Below are 19,853 nucleotides of genomic sequence, written 5' to 3'. Positions count from 1 at the left end.
TGCATCCATACCTGACAAACTGAATGAATTCTATGCTCGCTTTGAACAGAAGGTCAATGAAATGATGTCACCTATCCCAACAGCCTTTGGGGCACGTGTTCCCACAGTTACCGCCACAAACATTAGGTTGACCTTTGTGAGAGTGAACCCATGGAAAGTCCCCAGCCGTGCACGCAGATCCTGTGTGGATCAGCTGGCGCGAGTATTCGCTTTAATTTGTCCTTACTACGACCTGAAGTCCCCACCTGCTTCAAGAAGACCATTATCATCCCAGTTCCAAAGAAAAATCATGCAGTGCGCCTCAATGAATACTACCCAGTGGCTCTGACCTCCACAGTCATGAAATGCTTCGAGAGGTTAGTCATGGCTGACATCAACTCCAGCCTCACAGATTGCCTTGATCCTTTGCAGTTTGCCTACTGGTGCAACAGGTCCACTGCTGACTCAATCTGCCTGTCCCTACTCTCATTCCTGGAACATCTGGATAACAAGGCTACCTACAACAGGCTCCTACTTATTGAACACAGTTCCGCCTTCAACGTCACAACTCCAAACAAACTCATCTCTACACTCTGAAACCTAGAACTCTGCTTTCTCCATAACTGGATCCTTGACCTCCTGACCCATAAAACACAATCAGTAAGAATAGACAACAACACATCCTTCACCATAATCCTCGACACTGGTGCCCAGCAAGACTGTGTACTCAGTCATCTACTATATTCCTCACATACGTACAACTGTGGCCAAATTCCACCCCAACTTTATTTACAAGTTTGCCAGCGACACCACTGTTGCAGGTTGGATCTCAAACGACAGTGAAACAGAATACAGGAAAGGCGTTGAGTGCTCAGCAGCATGGTGTAAACGCAACAATCTCTGCATCAACATCAGCAAAATGAAGGAGCTGGTCATTGACTTCAGGAAGTGGAGTAGAGGGCACATCCCTGCCTGCATCAATGGTGCTGAGGTGCAAATGGTCAAAAGCGTCAATTCCTGGAAGTGATGATCACCAACAATATGTCCTGGTCCACTCACGTTGATGTGAGAATTAAGAAGGTACAAGCACATCTCTACTTCCTCAGGAGACTAAGGAAATTGGACATGTCCACAAGCACTCTTACCAATTTTTATGAATGCAGCATAAAATGCATCCAATCTGAATGCATCACAGAGTGGTCTGACAGCTGCTCTTCCTAAGACTGCGAGCAACTGCAGAGAGTTGTGAACACGGCTCAGTCCATCTACTGACTCCATCGATACTTCCTCCTCCTAGGGAAAGCAACCAACATAATCAAAGACCCCTTACACCCGTGTTATAGTCTCTTCTGCCCTCTTCCATTGGGCAGAAGATCTACAAGTTTGAAAATACGTACAACCAGATTCAAGAACCACTTCTTACCCATTGTTATCAGGCTTTTGAACAGACCTCTCAAATGTTAATGTTGCTTCTTGCTCTCTGTGCACCTTCTCTGCAGCTGTAACAGTATGTTCTGCACTCTGTTCTGCTAGGAGAAAGTGAGGACTGCAGATGCTGGAGATCAGAGCTGAAAATGTGTTGCTGGAAAAGCACAGCAGGTCAGGCAGCATCCAAGGAGCAGGAGAATCGACGTTTCGGGCATGAGCCCTTCTTCAGGAAGGGCTCATGTTCTGCTACCCTGATATGCTTTGTTTGGTATGATCAGCCCGTATAGCAAGCAAAGCAACATTTTTCACTGTATCTTGTTACGTGTGACAACAATAAATCAGCCAAGCAATCACTAGTGGCACACAGGGCCAACCATGTGTACCATTTACAATATGCAGTCCAGCAATGCATCAAGGATTCTAAGACAGCACCCCTAACAAGGAAACTAAAATTGCACATAGTCAAAATGCAATCTCATCAATACCCTGTATAACTGAAGTTTGGCATCGTTACTTTTGTGTTCAATTCCTCTCATAATAAATCCCTCTCATTCCATTAGGCTTCTTAATTACTTACTGTATTTGCATACAAACATTTGTGACAAGAACATCTAAATTCCTTTGCAACAATCTACATCCTGTTTTGAAAGTTTAACATCTTTAGAGTTTGAGACAGTTATTGCCTTGGTGTTTGAAAGATCCATTAAATGAATAATGCCATTTTGGATTAGCTTCAGAAAAGGATGTTCATTGAACATCAGCCTGCAATCTCCCTTTGGTTAATTCCTAAGATGGGAATGGTTTCAATTCACAGAAGAAGTCAGGTGTCTCTCAGGTTGTCACAATTTTCAATTATTTGTGTTCACTGTTAAAGTATAAATTATTGACTGACAGTCCAAAATATATTGGTATATGACAATGGATATGAATATAGATCTAAAGAACAGCGATCTTAGATGAAGCCCTGGAAACTGTCAAAGTCTATCATCCTTCAATCCAAAAAATAATTATTAAACACCACTCTGTTTACTTTCACTCAGCCAAATTCATACCTAGACCATCACTGTTCATAGAGTCATAGAGATGTACAGCATGGAAACAGATCCTTCGATCCAACCCGTCCATGCCAACCAGATATCCCAACCCAATCAAGTCCCACCTGCCAGCATCCGACCCATATCCCTCCAAACCCTTCCTATTCATATACCCATTCAAATTCCTCTTAAATATTGCAATCGTACCAGCCTCCACCACTTCCTCTGGGCAGCTCATTCCATACCGGACCACCCTCTGTGTGAAAACGTTGCCCATTAGTTCTCTTTTATATCTTTTGCCTTTCACCCTAAACCTATGCCCTCTAGTTCTGGACTCCCTGACCCCAGGGAAAAGACTTTGCCTATTTACCCTATCCATGCCCCTCATGATTTGGAGATGCTGGTGTTGGACTGGGGTGTACAAAGTTAAAAATCACACAACACCAGGTTAGAGTCCAACAGATTTAATTGGAAGCACACTAGCTTTCGGAGCGACACTCCTTCATCAGGTGAGCGTCGCTCCGAAAGCTAGTGTGCTTCCAATTAAACCTGTTGGACTATAACCTGGTGTTGTGTGCTTTTTAACTTTGTATGCCCGTCATAATTTTGTAAACCTCTATAAGGTTACCCCTTAGCCTCTGATGCTCCAGGGAAAACAGCCCTAGCCTGTTCAGCCTTTCCCAATAGTTCAAATCCTCCAATCCTGGCAACATCCTTGTAAATCTTTTCTGAACCCTTTCAAGTTTCACAACATCTTTCCGATAGGAAGGAGACCAGAATTGCACGCAATATTCCAACAGTAGCCTAACCAATGACCTGTACAACCGCAACATGACCTCCCAACTCCTGTACTCAATACTCTGACCAAAAAGGAAAGCACACCAAGCGCCTTCTTCACTATCCTATCTACCTGTGACTCCACTTTTAAGGAGCTATGAACCTGCACTCCAAGGTCTCTTTGTTCAGCAACACTTCCTAGGACCTTACCATTAAGTGTATAAATCCTGCTAAGATTTACTTTCCCAAAATGCATATTCCCTGGACTTCACCTGTGTTCAGAAATCTGTGATGAAGTCTGTATATGCCATATCAACCACATTACCCTCAACAACCCTGTTATCTCCGTTACCTCCTCAAAAAACTCAATGATCAAATTGAGTCATTATGGCACAGAAGGAGATCATTCAGCCTATTGATACTAAAATCAAATTAGATAAACTTAATTTAACAAATCCAGTCTGGCTTTTCTTAATATATTCATGTGTCCAAGTGATTGTTGACTTTTTCCAGGATCCTTGCTTTTAAAACATTTCCGATCATCAAAGTTAAACTAAAATAAAAACAAAGTGCTGAAGAAACTGAGCAAGTCTTCTGCATCTGTGGAGAGAGAAACAGAGTTAATATTTCAGGTCCAATATGACTGTCTTCAAAACTGAACAATGTTAGAAAATATATTTTTTAAATACTTTAGACAGAGGCAGAGGTCCAACATGACTCTTTTTTCAGTCATCCTGCTCACTTGACTCACTTACTTTCTAAGAACCAGATCCAGTAATGCTTCCTTCCTCATAAGATGAGAAACAAACGTATCAAGAATGTATTCCTGAACATGCTTCAGAAACCCTTTCTCTTCTTTGTACATGATTATTATTCTAATTGTTATTTGAATAATTAAAGTCTCCCATTAAAGCTACTCTGTGGCTCTTGCAACTCTACAATTTTCATACAAATGTATTCCGTTTTATGTTTTCCAAAATTTGGTGGCCTCTGGAATACATCCAGTGATGCAATATTGAATCTATTGTTTCTTCACTCTAACTAGATTCTATCCCTGAGCTCTCAAGAACATTGTCATTCAAGCACTGTTGGATTCTCCTAATTGATACATATACATCTCCTTTCTTCTCTGTTTTTCTTGAACAAATTGTATCCAGGAATATTTAGTATGCTGACCTGTCGTTTTTGAGCCAAGTCTCTAATGCCACATATCTAAGTGGCTTTGCAGCTCATCAACCTCATAAATGCCTTTACCATTCTGTCTTAAACATGCACAGTTGAAAATTTATTCAGTTGCAAGAAGGACACCTCAGTGATGCAATTCAAGAGATCACCATCCAATTGAGGATCTTTGACTGTCTTTTCCTGGTGAAGAATTAGTGATAGTACCATGTACTAGACCCTTAGATCAGCATTTCACTTTGTTCCCCAAGTTACCATCTCTCTGCATTGGACCATGACCGCATCCACTTGCCAATATCCTGAAAGAGAAGTCCTCCAAAACTAAATATTTCACTGTGCCCTTTTACAAAAACAATTGCAAATCCAGAAAGTAATTAAGGAAGCTGAGAGAATGCTATTCTTAATTACAAGAGGAATTCAACACAGAAATAAGGATGTTATACTTAAACGGCCGAAGTCAATTGGTGAGATCATATTTCAAATACTTTATGCAGCTTTGGTCTGCTTATTTAAGGAAAGATGTAAATGTATTGAACTGTGATTCAGAGCCAGAATGTACATCTGAAATTCTTGGATTGTCTGAAAGGTTAGTCTAGATTTCTTTTCATTGAAGTTTATAAGAATGAAAGATGACTTGATTGAAGTAAATATGATCCTGAACAGGATAAGTTGGATGTGGATTATACAAGAACCAGGGGCACTTTGTAAAATTAGGAGTCAGCCTTTAAGCACAGAACTTCAGGAAGCAGGATCACTGAATAGTTTTAAGGTGCAAGTAGACAGATTTTTGTTAGACAAGGGAATCACAGGTTGTCAGGGTTAGATAGCACTATGGAGTTCGAAACACAAATAGACCAACTTTGATTTTGCTAATGGTGGGCAAACGTGAGGGGCTGAATGACCTTCTTTTGCTCCAAATTTTTGTATTTATATGTCCTGGCAATAGTACAAACAATATTCAAGTAATCACCATTGTGTTTTCTAATAGCGCCTGTATTGTGGGTGCTTTTTGCCTGGCCCATTGCTTTTAATCAGTATTAACCCAATGGCTAAGAAAATGTTGCTGTCTTCCAGTGAGGGTGACTGCATGCTGACCTCAATAAAATCTAGATCTTGTGAGCACCACCTTCTTCTGTGTTGCAGCATTCTAGAATAGCTGGCTAACAAGCAACAGCAAGTATATTGAAGGAGCATGCTAGACTTATCCATCATGGACTCATTGCCACTTCAATGGGATAGAATCCCAACAGTCCTCGTGATATGTTGAAGTACAAGTTGTTGGACTGTATGACTCTTTAAACACAACTATGGTGGGACTGTGGCAAGAGAATCAAAGGTTGTCGGGCATAGATGGGAATGTGAAGTTTTGATGGCATCAAACTGGGCTTGCATAGCAATTGACAGAGACTTTATGATCTCAGTCTGAGCTTCCACAACCACATTCAGACATTGGATGGCTTTTGTTTGTGTTGGTTGTCAAATGCTGAATCACAACAAGGGTCTTCAAGTGCAGCAACGAGGTTGGGCACCACTTCCAAATTCTGTGTGAAGGTCTGTGCTGTACTGAAACTGGAACTTTTTTTGTTCCTGGACATGGTAAGAAACTCTCTGGCATGTCTGCCAATTCAGTTCCATTTCTGTGTGCCATAGTGAAGTGGAGTACAGAAAGACTGAAGAATTACTTAAGTCAAAGTTATGTACTTCAAGTTAGTTTTGCATTACTTATATACCATTAATGACAAAAACACAGTACTATCCCACTTGACAGTATAATATAACATCAAGTGAACTACTTGCCTTGGTTTATGGAACTTAGCTTTTGGTGTGGCCTGAAAACAGAAGTTCTGGACAGTTTTTTTTTAAATTAGGTCTTGAACAGCTCGTGGTCAGTTAACAAGGAGACTAGGATTTTAAAGTCATAGGCCTCCTTTTGAGAATGGTTTTCTTGCCCTAGTGAAAATATAAAAGTACCTTGCAAAATCAGACAGATTTACCTTTTCCAGAACCTGTAAGCATATGATACTTTTATCCTGTTGTAAATTCAATTGTAGGTGACAATTCTGAGTCTGTTCTGACAGAAATATGAAGTGATTTATAACAAGTTAATCCCTTCACACTGTGTCTCTGGGAAAACGATTAGAGACAAGTAAAATAAATGTTCCATTCAGACTAAATTACTTCTGGGATTCCATATAAATTTAGATGGCTGAGCAAGTCTTTTCATATGATGGATAGAACAATTAAAACCTTTCTTCAGAGATATCTGGAATTAATGTTGAAAGGTTGATAGTCCACAGGTTTGTGGAGGAGGTTGGTCTTTTTGATTCTAGGTTATGTTAGTTAGCGACACTGCTGATCTTTGTTAGCTTAGCACTCCTCAGAAATCTTGTACTGATAGCGGTGCTTTTTTCACACTTTCAGTCAAAGGAAGTGGGTGTCATTGGCTGGGCCAGCATTTATTTCCCATCCCTATTTGTCATTGAGAAGGGGTGGTGAGCTTCATTCCCTTGCTGTTCTATCAGCTCACTTACCTTCAGCGACTGGTGGATGAGGAAGCCCAGGTTTCATTGCATGTTTCCCTCTCTCAATTTATAGCCATTAAGATAATCATCTGCCTCCCTGATTTTGCTACCAAAATGGATAACCTCGCATTTGTCCACATTATTGTGCATCTGTCATGCATTTGCACACTCAGTCAGCCAGTCCAAATCACACTGAAGCATCTCTGCATCCTCCTCATAGCTCATTCATCTGCAGATTCTGAAAGATTTGCTGTCACATGTGCCTCTGGCCTTCAAATCAGATCTGTGTCTGGCTCTGCGATATTAGTTGAGCTAGGATTTAACAGCTCCCTCCTATCTTGATCTCTTGTAAAATAATCCACATAAATAATTTTATTGGGAGGCAGCATTATTTCTATTGTCATAAATGAAGTGAAACATTTCAAGTACACTAAAGCTATGTAACACAGTATATTAGTCTTGGAAGTTCCTGTAATAAAGCTGTTAGGCTTCTATTGGCAGTTGCCTACAGTGGCATGATTGATAGATGAATCTCACCAAAAGGGTTATTATTAGTGTTCCATTCATCCATCATTCCTCCAACTTGTCCTTGAGCTAAATAATAGTTGAGATGATGGCCTTTAATAAGAAGTTATTGTATGCAGTTCACCAATTATTGTTTACAACCTTTTTATCTTCTTTCCTACTCTCCTGGAAGACATTGATAGAAAAGATTCAGAGATTGAATCATCTTGACTTTGAATTGAACTTGTGTTGTAAAATGGATTTGTATTGTATTTTGTTCCATATGTGTGGCAGGAAATTGTATAGATTGTAAATAGTATAACCCAATTAATGCATATGTTACAAATGCAGAATTAAACATTTTAAAAGCTGGTCTTCGAAAATCCAATTAGTTTCTGTTCTGTGTGTTGTTTTTCAGCGCAAGCAGTGTTGTGTGTGTGGGTGGGGAAGTCACATTGAAAGCTGATTATGGTACATTATATTCTAGTACTGATTATACAGTGCTTTGTGCTCAAAGTTAGCTGTTAAGCAAAAAGGATTACTTTTACTTTAGATTAAAGTGCTAAGTTTGTAAGAAAAAGAAACAACTACAAGTTATGACTTAGGCCATATTGAAGTAATCATTATTTTATAAGTTTATATTAAAGTGGTCGTATATACTGGTCACATAAATGTAAAGGTTCTGGATTTTATGTGCCACCATGTTTCCACCAAGAATCCAGGTAGCGTTAATTTTTTACCTGCCTAGAGGAGAATGAAGCCTTATTAATATCATTGATCGGGCCTTATTTAAAACCCAACGCCCAATGTCCAACCTGTATAGGGCAGGAGGGCATCAAAAAGAAAATCAGGCTTCTGGAGGATAACCAATGGTGCAAAGTAGAGAAAGGTTTTTGTGCTGGCAAAAGTGTGTGTGTGTGTTTATATTGAAGGGGGAGGTGAAGGTGGCAAGCACATCTGGAGTAAGGAAGCTTGAGCTTTCCTTGTGTGGCATAGAGAAGCAGAAGAATCAAACTAAATTTTAAAATCCTGAGAAAACATTTCAAACGTTTCCAAAATTTTATGCACTGACTTTCAAATATAGATAAAGAAAACAGGTAGAAGTATGCTATTCTGCGCCTTGAATTTGCTCCACCATCCAATAAGATCATGGCGTAACTAACTGTGGCCTCAACTTCACATCCCAACTTAATCCTAACTTTTGACTCCCTTGTTAGTCAAGAATCTGTCTACATCTGTCTTTTAAAAATTCAAAGACTGTGCCTGCACTGCTGTCTGAATCTGAGAATTCCATAGACTCACAACTCTCTAAGAGAAAAGAAAATCTCCTCACCTGCATTTTAACTGGGTGACACCTTATTTTTAAACTGTAATCCCTAGTTCTGGTCTCTCCCATAAGGGAAAACATCTTTTAAAAATCCATCCTGTAAAATCCTCTCAGGGCATATATCTTAATAGGATCACCTCTTATTATTCTAAGGTCCAAAGGATACAGGTCGAGCCTGCCCAATCTTTCCCACAGTGGACCTCACTGCCCCACTCCAGGTGTCATTTACATAAACCTTCTCTGAACTGCTTCTAATGTATAGATCTCAACCCCTTGGGAGAGGGGTCCCTCGGTTCCACAATCAGTCAAATAATCAACAGGAATGCAGTCTGCTTCAGCAAGTTTTAACAATTTATTATGATGCTGGGTATGGGTTATCCAGCAGCACCGAGGTTAAACTCCCCTGTGTATTCTGGAAAAGCTATGCAAATACACTTAGAACAAGACAATTTTTAAAATGTTTCTTAAGAAATAGTACTGCCTTAATTACAGAATAAATCCAATAAACTGTAATAAGTGACATAATGGATAGCAGGTTAACCTAATGATATTTCCTGAAAATCAAAGTCGTTTACTACACATTTATCACTTTCCACCTGCATTTCAAGGTTAACTAAAATAGTTAGTAATGTCCTATCTAGCTTAGTTAATTTCATGCTGTGAAGCGTCCATTGTTCTGCTTTATCTTAAATTCAATTAGCTCAGCAATGTGGGAATGCAGCCTGAAGCCATTTTGAACACAGTGTTAATTTGCAATTTAAAGCCATTTTGTTATGTTACTTTATATTAAGAAGCTATTTTGTGGTTAATAAAAGCATGCATAAAAATGATTATTCCTGACAACGGTTTAATTCCAGATTTTAGATCCTCAATGCAGTGATGTCCTTTCTTAAATAGGATGTCTAAACCTGTACACAATATTCTAAGATACACTGTCACAATGGTCTCTACAGCTATTGCAAAATTTCTCATCCATTTGCCTTCCTAATCTCTAAACTGTACCTGTGTGCTAACTTTATACAATTCATGTGCCAGGCCTCTCAGATCCCTGTGAGTCTCAGAATTCTGTAATCTCTTTCCAGCTAAATAATATGCTGTTTTTCTGTTCTTCCTGTCACAGTGGATATTTCCCTCAACAGTTTTCCCTCAACATACTGTATCTGCAAATTTTTGCCACTAAAAATCTATGTATATCCCTTTGCAGAATTCTATATACTCTTCACAACTTATTTTCCCATCTATCTTTGTGTCTTCAGAAAATTCAGTAATTGTATGGTTAGTTCCTTCATTCAATTTATAAATATAACATGGTACGCCAGCACTGATCCCTGTACTAGTCCACTTGTTACAGCTTGCCAACTTAAAAAGTACCCATTTATTTCTATTCTGTGTTTTGTGTTAGCTACTCTCTATCTGTCCTGTTGTGTTACTACCCACATCACAAGTGCTTATTTTGTAACCTTTCATGTCTCAAATAACTTCTGGAAATCTAAAATATGCTGCAGCGAGAAGTTTCCTTTTATGCACCTTGTTTGTTACTTCCTTAAAAAAAATCCAGGAAGTGAGTCAAACATGATTTCCCTTTCACAAAACCATGTTGACCTTGCTTTGTTGCCATTGGATTTTCTACATGCCTCATTAATCCTCCTTAATAAAAGATTCCAGTATTTACCCTATGACACAGGTTGCTCCACCTGGCCTTTAGTTTCTGTCTGTCTAGAGGAGTCACGTTTATTATTTTCTAAACTGATGAGACTTTTCAAAATCTAAGATATTTTGGAGAGGTAAAACCAATACATCAACTAGCTCCGCAGCCATTTCTAAACCCTAGATGATGCCCATTAGGACCTAGGGGCTTTTATACTTTTATTCTAAACGTTTTTTTCAGTACCCTGTGCTTGTTGAATGTAATTATTTTAAGTTTCTCCCCTGAATTTATCTGCTATTCATCTCCATTACTCCCAGCATTTAGTATCTCCAAATATATTATAATCAGATGTAAATTGCAAAAATATATACATCACATAGAGTTTTTTTCCATTATTTGCATCTGAAACACAGGTACTGAAAAGTTATTGGTTAATCCTGGCATCCAGCCTTGTGAGGAAAGTTAGATTATGAATGATTTTGTTAAAGATCCTATTTTCTTTCCAGCTTCCTCCGATGCTGACAGCTGGATTTTGTGCTGCTGGCCGCTGCTCTGTTGACCACTGCTCAGGCAGCTTCTCAGCGCAGAGCAATGGGTTTTGTCTTAATCATACAAATTGACTTTAAGTAAAATATTTTTGCTAGAAAGCGCATGACCATGACAAGGCACAGCTGACATTATCTGTAAGTGTGCAGAAATTCACAATGGCATTTTTCAACCTGCCTGGCAGAAAACTGACAGAACCAGTTGACGTCCCTATTTTATAATCTGCTTGATCTCCTGAGAGAAAGAACATGTGATTGTAGTTTTAGAGCTTTTGGTTGGATTTTTAGACAGACTAGACAGCAAGAAACTGATCCCAATGGCAGAACCACAGGACACCCTTTTAAAGTGATTGACAAGATAACCAAAAGCAACCTGAGGAAACAAAATTCTTAAGAGGTGAATGCTTGAGGGTGTTGTGGAACCAGATTCAATAATAACATTCCTTCAAAAGGGAATTGGATAAGCACTCAAGGAGAGAAAATTTGTAGGTTTACAGGCAAGAAAGAGCAGGGGAGGGGATGGGAGGGGATGATTGGTGGGACTAAGTGAGTTGCCCATAAGACCATAAGACATAGGAGTGGAAGTAAGGCCATTCGGCCCATCGAGTCCACTCCGCCATTCAATCATGGCCCTTGCAGAGGTATGACACATTCACAATGGAAACTATTCTATGATTCTCATTTAAATTCCCTCTTGGTTAGTTCCTCCTTTCTAGCCCACCTGCCTCACTGAGGATTCTTCAATTTGAGTGGTGGAAGAGCCTTACTGCTATTTGAAGTGTGCAAAATGCCATACATCCCTGCAGAGGGCAGTAGAATTCACATTAACACCAGACGACTTGGGGTCTCCACACAAGCCCATTGAAAATCTTTGGGAGACTGTGTGTGAGATGAATAGCTATTCCTTTGTTCCACTTAGTAAAATCCACACGATTATTTTCGAAAGCAGCATAGGGAAACTTCACCTGGAATTTCTGTGTGGAATCTCCAGCAGCAAATCGGCAGAACTCCTAGTGAAATGAACTTCCCTGTGTAAAATGAATGTGATCTCCTGTTCAAACTAAGTCTAGGAGAAAACTATAGAGTTCAGATCTTTTATTACTTTAATCATTTGTGCATTGAAATATTGTTAGTGATTTAGAATTTGTGGGAAAATGGCTCTTCCTTTCTAATTTGAGATGTGTTAATGCCTATTGATTCCATCTTATTGGTCTTTTCATTCCTGCATTTGTGCAGGTACTCATTCAGGGTGACCAGCAGCAGACCATATCATGATGTATATTGCATTTTATGTAATATAGAGAATACTAATGATTCTTTCATGATCATTGAGGACATCAGGGAATACAATATTAGTCAATAGCTGAATTCAACATTGTGTAAAACAACAATGGAATTAAGAAGGAAAGATATGTTTTCAGTACATGAAAGGTAGTTTAACTGTAATGTAAGTATAGGTTAACAACTTCAATTGCATTTACTAGGCCCAAAAGTTGCAGCCATATTGAATAAGAAAATAAATGCCACGACTTCACGCTTTGTCAATGCCAAGTCTATCAATGTGGCTATAGCAGTCTTTTAAAGAACAGGACAACTCAAATTACAGCTTTTGGATTTCCATCTTTAATGGTGTCTCTACATATTCTGGAAATTACTGAATTATTTACACACTGTAACTAAGTAAGTTAGGCATTATTCTCAATGCAAAATCTGCGTGATATATTCAAACAATTGTGAGTAACAACAAACAGTTACTAGAAGTTTATGACCAGTCATTTGTTTCAGATCTAAGATTTATTGCACAGTTTCTTGGAGCTCAACTATAGGTTTTTGGAAGAGCTTCAAATTCCACGGTTGAACTTATAGAAAATTAAACTTTTCAAAGTGATCAACTGTTTAATGATGTTAGAATGAAATTGAAATAACCACATGCATCCTTGGATTTGATGTTGATTTTCAGTTTCACTTGATGAAGTATTGAAGTATTGTTGCATTTTATACTTCTGATTTACTTTTCCAAGGGCAAGTTTGCACTAATTTTCTTTTTGAGTGAAGTAGAAAATTATGAATCATTTTAACTTTATTTTTGTTACAGGGCTATAATGGAACATAAGGAACTGCTAAAGGTACCGTGGGATTGGCAGATAGGTGAGAATTTATCTTTCATATCTGTTATCCAGGAGTAGTAATTCATTTAGTTTTGTTGGTTAAGGTTGAAAGTATGATGAGTGAATAAAACAAAAGATGGTTGTCGGATGTGATGAGGTGAGAGAATTGTAGTCCTTCTACTGTCCTCTTATATTCCTCTCAAATCTGTGCATATTCGTTAAGCTGGCACCTGCACTATCTGTTCCACTTGGGTTTCTTGTAGTCAATGACTCACCACTCACTGATCCTGACTTTACAGTAACCTCTAAAGTTTGCACCGTGCCAGGATCTGAGCTAGTAGTTCTGGGAGTGTCTGATCAAGTGACTGTGCTATTTCATCAGTAATGCCATGCTGTCTTCCTCCTGCATGGCTTGCATACCTGAAAGCAATAAGTCAGAAGTGTACATTGGGCTAAGGAAAAGAGACCCATGATCACATCACCAAACAGCAGAATCAGAGTGAGGTGGGAGTTGAGAAGGGCCACACTGCAGTACCAGGTCATCATTCCAAATGTTCTCTGTGACAGCCTCTCTCATAGCTGGATTTATTTTACAGAGAGTCATTTCCTCCATAGCATTCTAGAGATACAGGCATTCTCATCCCCACCCCTTCTGCTGTGCCAAGTGAAAGGGGAGGAGCAGCAGCAATTGTGTTATTTGGTATTTGAGTGATTATGGCTCCCATAGCTGAGTCTTTAAAGCCAGTGAGAGGTAGGTGTGGAGCGATTATCATTGGAGGGGGATATCCTTTGGAGAAATCAGGTACCCTTTGGAATTGTCAAAACTGGCTTAAATGAATATACAAAGTGGATGCACTTAATCTCATTAACTTTATTGGAACTCTCAACAGACTTGTAAAAATCAAATGTCTAAACGAGCTGTCAATCTGCCAAGCATCTAATAGACTTGCTCTGAAACCAGGCATTTTCAAAAAACTGTTTCTACTTCATTAAATTGACATACACTTGAGGGTGTGTATTACATAGTTACTGCAACATTACTGATTTCACAACCATTCGTTATTTCATAGGGTGCCTGCAACTTTGCTGTCTATTGACAGCAACAAGTGGAAAAGGATGTGTTGATGTAGGACCATGAAATCTAAACCCCTCTAGTTATAGGGTATTATGCAGTTGAAATAAATGTGTATTGTCATAAGTCATTATTTAGTTGAAGGAATGCAAATATATGAAATGGTTTTATTTTATGAGTTACAGTGTCTTTCTCATAGTAGTTCAGTCTGCAATAGACTCTTAGTTTATATAAGTTTGCTTACCTCATCTCTGCATAGTCACGTGTCCTGCCCATGGCGGGTACTGGGTGAACTGAAATGGTAACTGTAAGGACAGAAGGTGATATGCATTGGGTATAGATTGGCCTTATTTGAAACTAAATTAGCAAAGGATCTGCAGAGTGAGTAGATAGGTATAGGGTGCCATGGTGAAAATGGGGAACTTGAGGGTAGGTGGGAGAATGAGATGACACAGGTTGGCATGGAGGATGTGAGAGAAATGTGTGAGGATGGGAAATAGGGGGATGCTCAGGCTAATTTTTCTTTTGTTTTTAAACTATAGACCAAGTTCTGGATCATCATCTCCGTTCCCCAACTTCTAATATGGATTGCATCCCTAGGTCAAAAAACAATCAGGACAATTATTTTTAAAGGCAAGGTTCACAGGGTCAGGAATTCTTACAATGCTGTGCATTTGACCAGAGATCAAAAATCTGGGCCTTAGTCTCTCTCTCTCTTTCTCCATATTCACATCCACAGGACTTATATATTTGAACTTAGAAGCGCTGTATTTGATTCTGGTGCTCCATTTATTTTGTTTCTAATTGCAGACAATTGAACACTGGCAGTCACCAGCAGTGGCTTTTCATTCACTGCAACTTTCCTTTAAAAAGGATGGTTTGCCTTTAAGATCTAGAAGCATGACGAAACATGTGCTAGCCCTGTAAACATGATCATGGGTCATTCATGGCTGAAGATACAATCAATTCAATAAAAAGGCAGGATACCTGCTTTAATGGGACCAAGTGTGGGTAGGTCATGATCCCCATGGCTAAAAATACAGGTAGTTCTCATATAAAGCATGTTTCAGCAACGTAATTTGGCTAACATTGCTGAAGAATTAGGGAATGGTATTTTCGAGATTGCTTGCCTCTGTTCACAATAGTGCAATGCCAGCTGTGATCGTTTTGCACGCTTCGTTCTGCTCATGCACCAATGTCAGCTGCCATCAGAACATGTGGAAGGTACAGCACTACACATTGAGCAGTTTCTCCTCAAAATTAAACTAATGAATGTTCATTGCTGTCTGTCTGAGACCAGAATATTCTTGCATAATTCCTGCAGGACTGCATTACTCTTACACATACCATTTGCCTTTCTAATTTGATCTTGTACCTACATATCACACAACCTAAACCAACCCTCAAGAAACAATCAGAAGACAACCAACCATAGCCATCCACTTCTGCAACCATAACTGCACCTGAAGGTGATGATGTAGATGGCTTTCTGTCCCTACATTAACAGTATTTTTTGTGTTAAATTTACTTTTGCTAATAAATATGATTTAAACCTTCATTTAGTCTGTACTTTACTTTGTGCTAAGCTTTTAGGTGATTTTTTGAGCAATGGTGAGTGTTATTTTTTGGTGGGCTGCCCCATACCCCACTTTTCCCATAGGCCCCATTATTTCTATGAAGTGATTTTCCATTAAGTAAGGTTTCGCTAGAACACAATTCCGACATTCCAGGAGAACTGTCTGTAGGGGAATGAGAAAAGACTTTGTTGTTTTTTTTTATCTTGAGGGCAAATGCTTTGTTCTGCATTTGTCCATCATTTGACAACTCTGTAGGGTATGATTATCTCAAATTTAAAAATAACTAAAAAAAAAATGAAATCATAATCAGAAATATAAATAGTGATTGCATGCTTCTCGTTTTGAAAAAAAAATGTCCCATTCAATGAAAAAAGAAAGCTTTTTTATGGCCATACTAATTCTTGCACCTAATGACTTTTATACAGGTTTGCACTGATTTTTTTTAATAGATATTTTTATTAGAAATTTAACATTTTTACAAGTTTACAAAAATAAACAAAACTCTCAAGTACAAACATTGATATACAATTAAATCTTAAATATATAACCAAAATTTAACAAAAGAAAAATACCGAGAAAGAAAAAAAAACAAAACTCAATTAACTACTAATCTAACCTACAACTAACCAGAGTGTATATTTAAGTCTCTTACATTATTCAAATAAGAGAAAGAAAAAAAAGCAACGGATAACACAGAAATTGGGTAGTGAGATACATGCTCGGAATGTGTTAATATCAAATGTAACAAAACCCGTATTCATGCAGGATTCCTCTCCCAAGGGGCCCCGGACCAGCCAGGTTCGCCATCTCAATTAAATAAAAGCTGTTGTTAGAATAGCCGAAATATCTGTATTCATATAATTCAAGAAGGGCTGCCATATTTTATGAAATAATTTGGTCTTTCGGTGCACCATCTTTGTAAGGAAGTCAAGGGGAATACATTCCATAATTAATCTGTGTCAATTTGAAAGTCCAGGGGGGCCCTCAGCCACCCAGTTTACCAAAATATTTTTCCTTGCACAGAAAGAGAGAATAGAAAATAGTCTCTTCCCATGCATATCCAGGGAGGGTAAGTTCGAAAAGCCCAAAAGGAGAGATACAGGGTCCACTTTAATTTCCGTTCCTAAAATTTCTGTCAGGGTACTTGCTACTTTAGTCCAGTATCTACGGATCTTATGACAGGTCCATAGGCAATGTACAAGAGTGCCCACCTCTATTTTACATTTGGGACACATTTGGGACAAATCTGTATCTGATTTATAAAGACTGTCTAATAACGTAGTCTTCTTCTTTATGTAATCTCAAATTTGGAAGTATCGAAAGAGGTCTCCATTAGGTAATCCAAATTTCTGACGCAAAAGACATCAGGACCCCATCTTTAAATAGGTTCCCTAGACATGAGATACCCCTGGATCTCCAGAGTTTAAAAGTGGCATCTGTAAACCCCGGTTGGAATCCCCATGTTCCCACTATCGGCGCATAGGGGGATGTTTTATGTGAGTTGCCCTCATTTTGCCGCATTATATTCCAAGCTTTAATTGTGTTTAGTATTATAGGGTTTTTACAGTAATCCGTAATGATTTTCCTCTTGTCTGAAAATAAGCGGTTAATAAGTGGTCATTTTACTTGGGAAGCCTCGATGTCCAGCCTTGCAGTGATTTTGAACTGAATCTTATGCTGGGGATAGGGTCATGGATGGAATTTCTTCTCTTACAAAGGGTGGTGAATCTGCTTTACTGCAGTGGGCTGTTGACACTTGATCTACTATGGCAGACAGATTTTTAATCAATAAGGAATCAAGAGTTAAGGGAAAAGTCAGGGAAGTGGAGCTGAGGACTATCAGATCAACAGTGATTTCATTGAATGGCAGAGCAGGCTTGAATGGGCAAATAGCCTATTTCTGCACCTGTGTCCTATTGTTTTATGTTCAGTCATTTTGGGACAGGCTTCATTTGTTGAATGCTAGTCTACCATGACCTACTGACCTTCAATGCCAGTATCCCTTTCCTGAGATATTCCAGGCATGGTCTGACCGGTGCTTTATATATCCGTAGCAAGATTTCCTTATTTATATACATCATTCCCTTTGAAATAAAGGCCCACATTCCATTTGCCTTTCTATTACCTGTTGAACTTGTATGTTAGCTCTTCGTGATTTATACATGAGAGCTTTCAAATCCCTCCTGCTGCAGTTTTCTACAGTTTTTCTCCATTCAAATGATGTTTAGATTCTCTGTTCTTCCTGTCAAAATGCATCACCCCACATTATATTCTATCTATCAAGTTTTTGTCCACTCAATTTGTCTATATCCCACTTTAAACTTATTGTGTCATCCTCATCACTTGCACCCCTTCCCCCCCACCTATTTGTGTCATCTTCAAACCTGGGGACAGTACATTCACTGCTCTCCTCCAAGTCATTAACATATGTTAGAATTAATTGTCCTCCCAGCAATGGATCTCTGTGGCACTCCACTAATTACAAGTTGCTATCTTGAAAATGCCTCCCTTATACCAATTCTTAGCCTTCTGTTAGTTAGCCCATCCTCTATCCATGCTAGTGTACTTTCACCAATACCTTGGGCTCTTATCTTACTAAGTAGCTTAACATGTGGGACCTTATCAAGCATCTTCTGGAAATCCAAATTTATTGGTTGGTTTGTTTTGCCTTTAATATGCTTGTACCTCTTTAAAGACACCTCATTTGCTTGTCAAGCATGATTTACTCTTCATGAACCTTTGCTGACTCTGTTTCTAAATGCTCTGTTATCACATCTTTTATAATAGATGCTAGTATCCTGCCAATAACAGTTTAAATAAACTGGCCTTTAGCTAGCTGTTTATTTTTTTCTCCTCCTCTTTTTGAATAAAGATGTTACATCAGCAGTTTTCCAATCCTCTGTTACTTTTCTAGAATCTAATGATTCTTGGAAGATTATACCAGTGCACCCTCTATTGCTTCTTGCTTAACATGCTAGAATGCATCTCATCAGGCCCAAGGGACTTATTAGTCTTGAGCCCCATTAGTTTCACTTGTGTTTTTTCTCCAGTGATAGTTACTATATTAATTTTCTTTCCCTCTTTTACCCCTTGATTATTGATTATTTTTGTAATGCTATTAGTATCCTCCAACATGAACGTGGATGCAAATATATGTTCAACTCCTCTGCCATTTCCAGGATCCCCATTGTTATTTCCCATGCCTAATTCTGTACAGGGGCCTATGCTCACTTGGTATCACTTCTTATGTATTTAATCAAGTTCTTGCTGTCTGTCTTGATATTGCTTAACATTTCACCCTCAAAGTTTATTTTCTCCCTTTTTTGGCCGTCTTTTGTTTTTAAAACTTTCCAAATCCTCTGGCTTACCACCAATCTTTGTTACATTGTATTTTTTCTTTTCAATTGATGCTACCCTTAATTTCCTAGATTAATCATGGTTGCTTATCCCCTTACTAGAATCCTTTATTCTCACTAGTTTATATTGATTATAATAGATGAGAAAATAGTCCTGGTATTCCAAATTTACTTCAGTGTAACTTGAGTTTTGGAGAAAATGTGTTTTTCAAACTATTAACAACATGACAATAGGAATTTTTTTGGCACCTCATAATCCTCTGAGCCTTGAAATTGATGATTTGGCTTTAATAATTTAAGAGGTTTTTTTAAGAAATTGCATATTATTTTAACACATATCCAAATCAAATGAGTTGATGCTATTAGTTGATGCTATTAGTGATAACTTTGGTGGTGCTAATGCATGCTAGTGATTGACTATGTAGAGTAATTTTATGAAATGTTACTGAAGCTTGGAAAAACTGATTTCATTTTCCCTATTCTGATTTTTCATGCCAAAATAACATATCAATGGTGTGCTATGAAGACATTTGAGTAATAGAAACAAGATAAGACCATGATTTAGGTTGTAGTAATGAAGTGGATTGTGTTAGATTGCCACATCATCAAGGTGACATGGTAACTAATGGAAACTAATTCTTGGTGACTGTCATTCTCAAATCAGTGTTCTGATAAATCCTAGCAGTCAAACTGATATTATGCTTCCATGTAACACCACGATTATCATGTTGTGTAATAACACACGAGCTGCTTGGCCTTTCCTGAACACTGACAGAAGTCTGCTGTGTCCAGAT

General features: G+C 38.5%; 1 protein-coding gene across 2 annotated transcripts in view; it reads left to right on the top strand.

Annotated features, from left to right (window-relative positions):
• Positions 1–19,853, top strand: part of slc35f1 (solute carrier family 35 member F1) — a 294,891-nt gene that overhangs the window by 236,951 nt on the left and 38,087 nt on the right. For both annotated transcript variants that reach the window (XM_087981104.1, XM_043684483.2), the window contains exon 6: positions 13,042–13,094. In XM_087981104.1, the coding sequence (XP_087837230.1) occupies positions 13,042–13,094 (53 nt within the window). The remainder of the gene's footprint in view (positions 1–13,041; positions 13,095–19,853) is intronic.

Source organism: Chiloscyllium plagiosum, unplaced genomic scaffold, assembly GCF_037043375.1.
Source record: "Chiloscyllium plagiosum isolate Xiang-an unplaced genomic scaffold, Cpla_swu_hap1 HiC_scaffold_3, whole genome shotgun sequence".
Lineage (NCBI taxonomy): Eukaryota > Metazoa > Chordata > Chondrichthyes > Orectolobiformes > Hemiscylliidae > Chiloscyllium > Chiloscyllium plagiosum.
This window is presented reverse-complemented; position numbering and strand designations above follow the sequence as displayed.